This window comes from Alnus glutinosa, chromosome 2, assembly GCF_958979055.1.
Source record: "Alnus glutinosa chromosome 2, dhAlnGlut1.1, whole genome shotgun sequence".
NCBI lineage: Eukaryota > Viridiplantae > Streptophyta > Magnoliopsida > Fagales > Betulaceae > Alnus > Alnus glutinosa.
Genome location: NC_084887.1, coordinates 1607952 through 1620417, shown reverse-complemented (window position 1 = coordinate 1620417; position 12466 = coordinate 1607952). Strand labels below are relative to the sequence as shown.

General features: G+C 38.2%; 3 protein-coding genes across 3 annotated transcripts; all 3 read left to right on the top strand.

The window, feature by feature from the left end:
• The first annotated feature begins 349 nt into the window (after window positions 1-349).
• Window positions 350-3448, top strand: LOC133861307 (receptor-like protein Cf-9 homolog). The gene has a single exon (XM_062297060.1). It carries the CDS (start codon window positions 466-468, stop codon window positions 3226-3228), a length of 2763 nt encoding a protein of 920 aa, XP_062153044.1. The 5' UTR covers window positions 350-465; the 3' UTR covers window positions 3229-3448.
• Window positions 3449-4533: 1085 nt separating this feature from the next.
• On the top strand, window positions 4534-5595 carry LOC133861992 (F-box protein At3g07870-like). Its single transcript, XM_062297827.1, has one exon. The coding sequence runs from the start codon at window positions 4534-4536 to the stop codon at window positions 5593-5595; it is 1062 nt and encodes a 353-aa protein (XP_062153811.1).
• Window positions 5596-8696: 3101 nt separating this feature from the next.
• Window positions 8697-9671, top strand: LOC133861991 (receptor-like protein 9DC1). Its single transcript, XM_062297826.1, has one exon. It carries the CDS (start codon window positions 8697-8699, stop codon window positions 9669-9671), a length of 975 nt encoding a protein of 324 aa, XP_062153810.1.
• The last annotated feature ends 2795 nt before the right edge of the window (window positions 9672-12466 follow it).

Sequence of the window (12466 nt, the reverse complement as noted above, 5' to 3'; positions counted from 1 at the left end):
CTTTTTCAATCCAAATGGCCTTGGGTGAGTGTATTTGAGTGTACGTTAAACACCACATAAATGATTCATCTCTCATCCCTCCAACCGTATGTTCCATTTGGACATCTGATCGTCTTTCAATTCATAACAAATATCTCAAAGTATTGGACGGTGAGGACAAACGGTAACACCATCTTATAATGAGATTGCTCGTTACTTGTGATCGATCTAAGATCCCCTCACACATCTTATAATGAGATTGCTCGTTACTTGTGATCGATCTAAGATCCCCTCACACACGCAAACGACTTGACTTCAATTGAGACTTATAACACACGCAGACGACTCTTGACTTCAATAGAGTCACTGCCGAAGTTTCATAGCAAGTGCACAAAACTTATGTGCAGCCTATAAATTAAAGCTCCATCTCCTACCTTCACTTCCAAGCATATCTAAGACCAAATAGAAAAACAGTGGTACAACATTATGGGTTTACCTCTTTCTCTCTTCATTTTCATGCCCTTCCTTATCGTGCTTTCAACGTTGCATCTTGTATTCACCATTTCTTCTCCTTTTATGCAACCCCTGTGCCATCATGATGACAGCTCTGCCTTGTTGCAATTCAAGGAAAGCCTTGTCATAGACGAGTCTGCTTCTCCTTTGGCATATATGTTTCCTTGTCAAAATAAGGTTGCGTCTTGGACAGTGGAATGGGACAAAAGTGATTGCTGCTCATGGGATGGGGTGGAGTGCGATGAGGACACTGGTCATGTAATTGGCCTCAACCTCGGTAACAACTGTCTATTTGGTTCTATTAACTCCAACAGTAGCCTTTTTGGCCTTGTTCACCTCCAAAGCCTTAACCTTTCCTACAATGACTTTAACGGCTCTCATATCCCATCCCAGGTACGTGATCTTTCAAGGCTAATAGATCTCGATCTCCGTTTGTCTTCTTTTTCTGGTCAAATCCCGTCAGAAATTTCACAATTGTCGCACTTGTCATCTCTCGACCTGTCCTACAATTATATGTACTCTTTTGACCACGACATCACTTTGGAACTCAAAGAGCCCATCCTCAGAAGCCTAGTTGCAAATTTGACCAGCCTACAAAAGCTTGATTTGAGTTATGTGAACATGAGCTCTACGGTACCTAATATTTTAGCAAATTTGTCTTCTTTAACGCACCTCGGTCTCAGAAGATGTGGTTTGCACGGGGAATTTCCAAAAGGCATCTTTAAGCTATCAAAGTTACGGCATCTTAATGTGGGATACAATGAAGGCCTCACCGGTTATTTGCCTGACTTTACATGGAGTAGTCCGCTTGAGACATTGAGTCTGGACGACACGAGTTTATCAGGGGAGCTACCACCTTCTATAGAAAACCTTGGCAACCTGATTGAGTTGAGAATGAATAGTTGCAATTTCTCGGGGTTCATTTCATCTTCACTTGGTAACCTCACTAAACTCACTTATCTTGACCTTTCCAATAACACTTTTGTGGGCAATATTCCGCATTCACTTGGAAACCTTGTTCAACTATCTTCTTTATACATTTTCTACAATCAATTGACAGGTCCAGTCCCTTTAATTCTTGGAAACCTTGTTCAATTATCTTCTTTAGACATTTCCTACAATCAATTGACAGGTCCAGTCCCTTTAATTCTCGGAAACCTTGTTCAACTATCTTCTTTATACATTTCCCACAATCAATTGACAGGTCCAGTCCCTTTTGAAGTTTTAAACTTACCACAACTGTTTTTTGTTGATCTTAGCTATAATCTTTTGCACGGTGAAATGCATCTTGAGCTTATGAATGGGACAGGATTGGAGTTCCTTATACTGAACAACAATCGGTTAAGTGGCCCAATACTTACTTTTGGGCCTACAACTCTACAATATCTGGATCTTTCTAACAACTTTTTCACAAGCTTTGGTCAACATCCAACTTTTCTTTCATGGACTCATCTACAATTTCTTGATCTCACATCCAATTCGCTCCAAGGATCACTTCCTATTCTACCAAACAATACTTCACATTTTTTTATTTCAAAGAACTCATTGACCGGAAATATACAAGAATCGTTTTGCAATCTGAGTTCTCTTGAAGTCCTTGATTTGGCTAGTAACAACTTAAGTGGTTCACTTCCTCGATGCTTGGACAACTTTGGTGCTTCTCTATCAGTGCTTGATCTGCAAAGGAACAAATTTCAAGGAAGCATTCCAGAAACTTGGATTAAAGGAGGCCAATTGGAGATAATAAATTTAAGTCAAAACAAATTCCAAGGGCAGTTACCGAGATCGTTGGACAAGTGTACGATGCTCAAGGTCCTAGATATAAGCAATAATGAATTCAATGACAGATTTCCCTCTTGGTTGGAAAATCTTCCAAATTTACAGGTTCTCATTTTGCGGTCAAACAAATTCCATGGCCCAATAAGGACTTCTAAGAGTGAATACATGTTCCCAAAGTTGCAAATCATTGACCTCTCTCACAACAATTTTGTTGGAAAGCTACCACTAAAACTTTTCGGCAACTATAATGCAAAAACATCCGAGACTGCAAATCGTTTGACATATATTCATGTATCCTCATCTCCTAGTTACAAGGTTTATGAATATGATTACTCCATGACAGTGACAAACAAAGGTGAGATTATGTTCTATGAGAAGGTCCAAGAATTATTAATGGTTGTTGATATCTCAAGAAATAGATTTGTCGGTGAGATTTCAAAATTTATTGAAAATTTAAGGGGGTTTCATTTGCTCAATCTTTCTAATAATGCTCTTACTGGCCACATCCCACCATCTTTAGGGAGCCTTACGGAGCTTGAAGCATTGGACCTTTCTCAAAACATGTTGTCAGGGGAGATTCCACAACAGCTAATACAGCTTACTTTCTTAGAATTCTTCAATGTTTCTCATAATATTCTCACAGGACTTATACCACGAGGGAAACAATTTGATACATTTCAAAACAATTCATTTGAAGGGAATCCAGGATTGTGTGGAATACCATTGACAAAGAAATGTGAGAATTTTGATGAGACGCCTTCTCAACCTTCCATCTCTCAAGAAAGTCACGACTCTAAATCACCATTTGAATTTGGTTGGAAAATAGTTGCAATTGGATATGGATTTGGATTTGTTGTTGGAGTAATAATTGGGCCCATTGTGATCGCAAGGAAGCATAATTGGTTAATGAAGACATTCCGAATAAGGCCATTGAGTAGGAGGAGGCGCCGAAATTAAATAGAACATTCTGGACATGATGCCTTCCCAAAGCAATATATTATTATTATACCCGTGTGTTATTTTGCTTGTAATCTTATTTTTCTGTGTGTTGTTTTGTGTATTTAGAATTAGCGTACCATGACGACGTTGTATGTAAAATGCTTTGGTAAAATCTTTTATATATATGCTCTTTCTATATTGTTTTTGCAAGTTAATAATGGTCGGAAAATCCTTTTTATCTCACCCTTTTATGTAAGAGTATTATCTGTGGCTTTAAAAGTTAATAATTGATCTCTACTTGGAAACTTTTTTCTTTCTGTACATTAATTATCAGTTGTCTTAAATGCATTATTTATAGTTTCTTTACATTTTTTATATGGTTTTATGCTTCAATGCCTAAGCTTTTTAGTTGATCATAAGCAAAATGTTGTTGATCTATATACTAGTTCACATCTTTAAGGGGTAGTTCAATTGGCTAGGGACCACGCCTCATGAAACGGAGGTCACTAATTCGTGGAGCCCATGACCCACAAATCCACTGCCTAAAAATATGGAACATCCTCCTCCTTTTCCCCTTTATGTTATTTCTCAAAAAAATCATATTTAGTTTCTAAATTTTTATCTGATTTAAATTTAATTATTAGATTTTTAATTTTAAAAATAAGATTTTTAAATTTTGCTTAATTTTTAAATTGATTTCATTATTACTTTACGTTTTTATTTTATTTCAACTTTTATTACTTAAATTTTTTATTTTTAATTAAACATATAATACGTCTACTTTTTAAAACTGTTGACTTAATTTCAATCAATTTTTAGACGAGAAGCTGAACCGACGTACCATAAACATAAACGAGGTAAGATAGGAAATGAACCGCATAGGATTAAGGTGCGTTTGAGATTGCGATTTCATAGAGAAAAAATGCGATTTTAAACCAAATCGCAAAAAATGAATCGTTTGAAATTTGCATTTTTAAAAAATTGCGATTTGAAAACGCAGAAAAATGCTTATTCAAATCGTAGGTAATTAGGTGTTTTTTTGAAAATACAGTATTTTAAAAGGCTAACCTACGATATTAAAGATCAAACTGCGATTTTGCCAAACGCTTAACTGTGTTTTTAAAAATTATTTTTTTTAAATCGCACATTTTAAAATCACAATTTTTAAATCGCACTTTTTGAAATCGCAAACTCAAACGGACCTAAAAAGAAAAGAACACAAACCGCATTGATAGAGAGGGAAAAAGAAAATTAGGGTCGGAGGCTTTTAACTTCGAGAGTCGCTGACAGTCACAGCAGCAGCCAAGAGGAAGAAGGAGAGCAATGTCAGAGTATGTTCCAGACGAAGTGGTGGTCAACATCCTCCAGAGACTCCCTGTGAAATCCCTAATCCGATTCAGGTGTGTTTCCAAATCATGGAACTCTCTCATCACAAGTCCTGCCTTTGTTCATTCCCATCTCAATCAATCGATCCCAAACAACAACAATCTCCCACACCCACTCTTAATAGTCAGACACTGCTCTTCTAGCGCCAATAGAGCGCTCGATAAAGAGCACTACAAATTGTTCTACGATAACGAAGCATTCGAGGAGTGTGCGGAATTTGATTTCCCAACAAAGAGCCGTAGTCTTAAACATTTTCGGTTAATTGCATCTGAGAATGGTTTGATATGTCTTTCAGAACAAGAGCGCTATGTTCTTTGGAACCCGTCGATTCGAAAATGTTGGAATCTTCCAAAACCATGCATTACGGCCAGGAAGCACAGTGGCTCTACTTGTCACGAAGCCTTCGGATTTGATCCGCGGACCAACGATCATAAGGTGGTGAGAATTGTAATTCATCATTCGACCAAGGAAGCTCCGGTTGAGGAAGCTCTGGTTGAGGTTTACTCTGTTCGCACATGCTCCTGGAGATTAAGCAGTGCCTCTTTAACGCCTTCGACTAATTTTACTGATTGGAGGAAACCCAAAGCTTGCTTAAAAGGCTCTGTCCATTTTGCAGCACTCGATCAGCGGAATGGTACTGGGATTGGATTTGTATTGTCGTTTGATCTGCGTGATGAAGTGTTTCGCGAGATGATCTTTCCACATAATATGACCCGCTTGCACACCGATATTGTTACTTGTGTATTTAGCGGATCACTTGCTTTGTTATGTTATGATGAGAAAAACTTTTCTTGTTCCATATGGGTGATGAAAGAGTACGGTGTGGTTGATTCTTGGGTGAAACAGTTCACTATTGATATAGTCGGAGGAATTGAGAAAAATGCGCTGGAAGCTACCGCCAACGACCCAGAGGACCAAGACTCAAACTCAAAACAATTCAACCGCCGATCTCACCTCCTCTCCACCATTTGCCAACTCATTACAAGAAACATTCGGTAGTAAATCAAGAGGGATCACCGACTATGACCTCAAACCCACAACCTTCCCATCAACGCTAGGTGCCGAGTGTAGGACTTCCGCGAAAGAGCGACTGGATGAGAGTACCACCCGCTTCTGTTTAACCTCCGGAGCGGACACCACGGGTATTAGAGACTGATCCTTTGCCTTGAGAAACTCCAGCAACTGCTGCAGCTCAGGTACTATGTTTCAGACCAAAAAGACTAGCTTATGATTCCTTGAGCTTGTCCATGTATTATCTCATCAAATTTTTCATTTCAAGGATTTGTGAATTTAAAGAGAAAAAAGTAGGAAGGAAAAAGATAATCTAATTATCGTGTCTAATTTTCTTAAGCATGAAAAAGAATGCTTGAAGCCTTGATGATTGCGAGAAGATGAGCTCGAATTGTGAAAAAAAAAAAAAAAAAAAAAAAAAAAAAAAAAAAAAAAAAAAAAAAAACCTTAATTTTTCACTGCTAAGAGCATTATTAGAGCACTAGTAGCAGTTACCCTATATTGGTTCCCTTCCCTATATTTAGGAAAAATTTCATGAAAAACATAAAAAAAACCTCCCACAGCAGATGCCCTATATTTAGATGAGGGGGTTGGGAATGAATAGTGATTCCTAATGTATACATGTCTACTATTCATTCCCTATGTATTATTTTAATATAAAAGAAGTATAATTAATTGATATAGGGAAGAGAGAAAAAGTAGGAAAGAGAGAAAAAGAATAAAATAAGAGTAAAAAAATAATATTTAATTGATATAGGGAAACGTAAGGGAATCTATTGTGGGGTATTTTTTATATAGGGAAGCAAAAAGTAGTTTTGTTCCCTAAACATAGAGAAAATGGTTGGGAATCTGCTGCTAGTGCTCTTAGTAGCTTCTCTACAAGGGATCTGTTCCCTAAATTTTAGGAAAAATTTCAAGAAAGTCAAAAAAACCATCCCACAGCAGCTTCCCTACAATTATCTGTTCCTTAGGAAGTGAACAGTGCTTCCCAATGCATTGGGAAGCACTTTTCACCTCCCATTCAATTGTTTATTCTAAAAATATAATCTCTCTCTTACTTTATCTTTTTTTTTTTTTTTAATTAAAGTAAAAGTAACAAAATAATATTTTAATGATATAGGGAAAAATGAAGGAAAGCTTCAGGCAGAACTCACAGCATTAGAACAAGAGTTCCAAGAAGTCCAAGAGTTCCAAGAGCAGATCCATCGTCGTAGGAAATAGTTCCACCATCGTAGGAACAAAGATACACTTGTTTCTAAATATTTTTCATTTTAGATGAATCTGTTTCTTATAAGAATTGAACAAAATGCACATCAAATATGATGAAAACAATTTCTTATAATGAGTGGCAATCTTCATAGTTAGGAATGTACAAGCGGGAATAAAAAAATAACCGCAATTAGATAAACGAGTAATCCGGGTGGAGTTACCTGTTATAGGGTTTTAAAAAATTGGTTAATAACCGGGTAACCAGTAACCAGTTTATATATATACATACTGTAAATAGCCTCAAACTTAACCTGTAAATTCAAGGAATTAATCATCTTAAGTTTTTAATATGAAGGTTTGGTATTTTTTTGAATTATCATCATATTTTAATTACAATACAATTGTCATTATATTTTATAATATTTGTTTGTTTGATTATGGACTTGATTGTGAGCTCATTGAGATGAATTAATGGTGAATGGTAAATGAAATTACGCACTTCCAGTAATATTTATTATTTAGCATTAAATATTGAATGGTTGGATATTGGATTTTAAAAAAAAAAAAAAAACTGAAAAAAATATCAATGTATGAAAACCGATTATCTGGTTAATAATCGAATAACCGGCGGTTGGTAATAACCGCAACCGGTCTCTGTGGTTATTTAAATGGAAATAACCAGATACCGCAGTTGCGATTGTATACTCCTGTTCATAATGAATCAGTATAGTGTTTTTGAAAGAAAAGAAATGTTTTTTTTTTCCTTGTTCTGATTAGTTGTGTCTCTTATATAACTTTTTTTTTTTTTTTAGAAAAAAAAAAATTCGAATCTCTTCTATACTTTATATTTGTATGTAAATCTAATAATAGCTGGAGTGGTAGGAAAAAGATAATTATAAACAAACATATTATTGGAAAATAAATACTATAAATACTATTTAAAACTACCCACTAGGACATAATGGAAGGCTCATTGGAGGCACCATATCTGATCGTCTTTCAATTCATAACAAATATCTCAAAGTATTGGACGGTGAGGACAAACGGTAACACCATCTTATAATGAGATTGCTCGTTACTTGTGATCGATCTAAGATCCCCTCACACACGCAAACGACTTGACTTCAATTAAGACTTATAACACACGCAGACGACTCTTGACTTCAATAGAGTAAAGCTTCCCACTGCCCAAGTTTCATAGTAAGTGCACAAAACTTCTGTCCAACCTATCAATTAAAGCTCCATCTCCTACCTTCACTTCCAAGCATATCTAAGACCAAATAGAAAAACAGTAGTACAACAATTATGGGTTTACCTCTTTCTCTCTTCATTTTCATGCCCTTCCTTTTCGTGCTTTCACTGTTGCATCTTGTATTCACCCTTTCTTCTCCTTTCATGCAACCCCTGTGCCATCATGATGACAGCTCTGCCTTGTTGCAATTCAAGAAAAGCTTTATCATCAACGAATCTGTATCTCTTTATCCTTCGAATTGTCAAAAGGTTGCGTCTTGGAGAGTAGAAGGGGACAAAAGTGATTGCTGCTCATGGGATGGGGTGGAGTGCGATGAACACACTGGTCATGTAATTGTCCTCAACCTCAGTAGCAGCTGTCTATTTGGTTCTATTAACTCCAACAGTAGCCTTTTTCACCTTGTTCACCTCCAAAGCCTTAGCCTTGCCGACAATGACTTTAACGGCTCTCATATCCCATCCAAGGTACGTGATCTTTCAAGACTAATAAATCTCGATCTCCAATACTCTGTTTTTTCTGGTCAAATCCCGTTAGAAATTTCACAATTGTCGCACTTGTCATCCCTCAACTTGTCTATAAACTATGGTTTGCAACTCAAAGAGCCCATCCTCAGAGCCTAGTTGGAAATATGACCCGCCTACAAAAGCTTGATTTGAGTGAGGTGAACATTAGCTCTACGGTGCCTAATATTTTGGCAAATTTGTCTTCTTTGACGCACCTCGGTCTCAGAAGATGTGGTTTTTCTGGTCAAATCCCGTCAGACATTTCACAATTGTCGCACTTGTCATCCCTTGACCTGTCCGACAATTATATGTACTCTTTTGACCACTTTATCACTTTGGAACTCAAAGAGCCCATCCTCAAAAGCCTAGTTGCAAATTTGACCAGCCTACAAAAGCTTGATTTGAATGAGGTGAACATGAGCTCTACGGTACCTAATATTTTGGCAAATTTGTCTTCTTTAACGCACCTCGGTCTCAAAGGATGTGGTTTTTCTGGTCAAATCCCGTCAGACATTTCACAATTGTCGCACTTGTCATCCCTCGATTTGTCTTATAACTTTGATTTGGAACTCAAAGAGCCCATCCTCAGAAGCCTAGTTGCAAATTTGACCAGCCTACAAAAGCTTGATTTGAGTTATGTGAACATGAGCTCTACGGTGCCTAATATTTTGGCAAATTTGTCTTCTTTAACGCACCTCGGTCTCAGCAGATGTGGTTTGCACGGGGAATTTCCAAAAGACATCTTAAAGCTATCAAAGTTACGGCATCTTGATGTGGGATACAATGAAGGCCTCACCGGTTATTTGCCTGACTTTACGTGGAGTAGTCCGCTTGAGACATTGAATCTAGGCAACACGAGTTTATCAGGGGAGCTACCCGCTTCCACAGGAAACTTTAGCTTCCTGACTTACTTGAGTATGTCGGGTTGCAATTTTTCGCGGTCCATTCCATCTTCACTTGGTAACCTCACTAAACTCACTAATCTTTACCTTTCACATAACGCTTTCGTGGGTAATGTTCCGCATTCACTTGGAAACCTTGTTCAACTATCTTATTTATCCATTTCCAACAATCAATTGACAGGTCCAGTCCCTTTTTGAGGTTTTAAACTTACCACAACTGTTGTTTGTTGATCTTAGCTATTGATGAGTACCAAATATTGTGTATTTGGACCCCTTAATTTACATTAGTTAAACCTTTAGCTTTGTTATTTTCTAATGCTTTGGTTAGTTTTAGTGTTTTTATATTTTGTAGGACAATAAGAGAGAAATGATACAATTCAAGCAAAATACAAGGAAATTCGGATGCAGCAGACCAGTACATTTAGACTGATCATAACAGGACCAAAAGCTATCCTTTTTGGGAGTTTCTTAGGTCTAAATTGAATTTCAAGATGTCAGCTTTCCAACGCAACAAGTTTCAGCCAATTTGGAGATGCGTGGAAAAAGATATGGCTGTTTTAATTTCAGTCGTCGGATCATCCCGAAAATCCGGAACCATCTCTCTTATTATTTTTCTTTTGCTTCATCCCTTGTCTCCCCAAAGCTAGAGCCAATACACGTTTTTCTCCACATTCTCAGCCACTTAATCACCTTTTTTTCCACTCAACATCATTCCATAAAACACTCACCACTCATTCCATAAAACACTCACCACTCATTCCATAAAACACTCACTACTCATCTCTCCACTCATACACCCACTCACCCATTCCACACAAACCACTTGATTTCTCGTGGCAAGCTCAAGCCATGGGAAATTGTGCTCCCCAATTTCAGGAACTGCACTATCCTGATTATCCACAGTTTGATAACCAATTTTCCCATCCTTCATCCTACGTTTATCCAGCCTCTTCTTCACAGTCCACTTTAGAAGACACTCTCAAGGCCTTCATGCAGTTTTCAAGCCAAACAATTAATGAAATGAAGAATGCCACCTTGGAAAACATCCAGGCTATTAGTGACGTGAAGAATGCTACTATGGAACACACTCAGGCGATTGCCAGGATAGAAGGAAAGCTTGAATATCTGGTTGCTGAATTCACCAGAATAGAGGAAGAAGAGCTTCAGAGTCAGTCGATGGTTGCAGGGCACTACATGATTGATGAGGATGATGCTAGTCATTCTTGTCATGAGCATGTCCCCACCATCACCATGTTTGAGACTGAGGAAATTGTGGATAGCAATGAGGAAGAAAAAAGAGGAGCACCTGGAGCAAGCAGCGCCCCTGCCAAATCCAAATAGTCCCAATGACAAGGAAATGAGTACTGAAGCTCATTCCTTCATCACCATCCCTCTTGAGACATTTCATGAGCCCCAAGCTTTAATTCTTACATGTCTCAAAGAGCCATCTTATGCCAAAACTGTCAAGGATCTATGCACACAACCGCGCAAATCTAGGAACCATCGTCCTACAAAGATCCTTCGAAGCAAGCAAGTTAGCTACATAAGATGGCGAAACATTTCTCTCGAGGGACATCAATTCTTTAAGAAGAAAGGGTGGAAGGGATTGGTTGGACATCCACATGATCGGGGAAGGCGCTGTAAATTTTCTTTTACCTTTTTGCACAGTTGTTTTTTTTAATTATTTTTGTTAAATATTTTGTTTCTGTTTTACCTTATTTTGTTGTCTGTTTTTGTTTGTTAGTTTATTTTTAATTTTTCAATGGTGGGATAACTTCTTGCTATAGGGTGTAAGTGAAGCATGGATTCTTATTTTGATAATTATTGTGATTCTTCTGTACAACATGTTTCACCTAGTGGTAGGACACTTGCTCCAACCAACTACCCTTACAGTTTCAACCCACATGAACCATGGAAAGCTTGCTAAATGAGAACATGGAAGCCTCGAAGGAGAGGAAGGTGGGGAATGTGAAGAAAGCAAAGAAGGCGAGGCAAGCAATCCGGAAAGGATATGAGTGCGGTACTCATATCGTAGTGCTCTCTCTCTTCTGTCATAGATCGCCATCACCGGATTGAGGATAGATGTGAGGAGCGTCCAGGTTGACAAGACGGAAGAGAAGGTCTTGCATGATCAAGAATAATCTTGCTTCTGGATAGTATGATCAAGAATAGTCTTGCTTCGTTGTTTGTGAATCTGGTTGTGATGCTGCATTTTTCCCAACTTTAAACTTTGAAATTGGTTATGAACTACATCTTCCCTTCCAGGAAGCGATGATGAGTTCAGATTAGAAGAAAGATTTGGCTCTCGAAGTGTGAAGGGTTGAGAGCTCATAGGTGTGCTTTGCAAGAGAGAAGACGAGTGAATTTATAGAGAAAATTTGAGAGGGGACGGTGCAAGTGGTGCCGACAGTGAATCGTAATATCTCCATCCCTTTCTCGGAACGCTCATCCAGCTCATTCTCGGGATGCCCCTCTACGACTGCTAGTTGCGGAAAGTGCGGCGATGAATCCGGAAAAGTCATTGGGTAAATTCGGAATTCGAGAAGGTGAAAAGGGTGAAAACTTGAAAAAGAAGAGAACTCGTGATTCGAGGGCGGCTGTCTACTAGTGATAGTGGAGGTTGCGCTCAGAAAGAAGAGAACTCGTGATTCGTGGGCGGCTGTCTACTAGTGATAGTGGAGGCTGCGCTCAGAATGACGTTGATTAAACCGCGTCTCGCCCACTGATTAAGTTCTCTTTCCTTCCCTTCAAATATTTCGAATCACCGCTTCATTTCTATCTTTCTCTCCTTCAGATTCTTTGAGGGATATCATCGTTTCCTAAGTTTTCCAGAAAAATGGCTTCTTCCTCTTCCCAAAATAATCTTGATCTGAATGCTACGCCAGTAGTACAACCTGAAATTTGGCGTCCATTATTCTTAACGCAAAAAGGTCCTCTCATGACCAATGACTCTGTGATGCTGAATGATGCAGCAGCTGCAGCCGTGGCTCAAG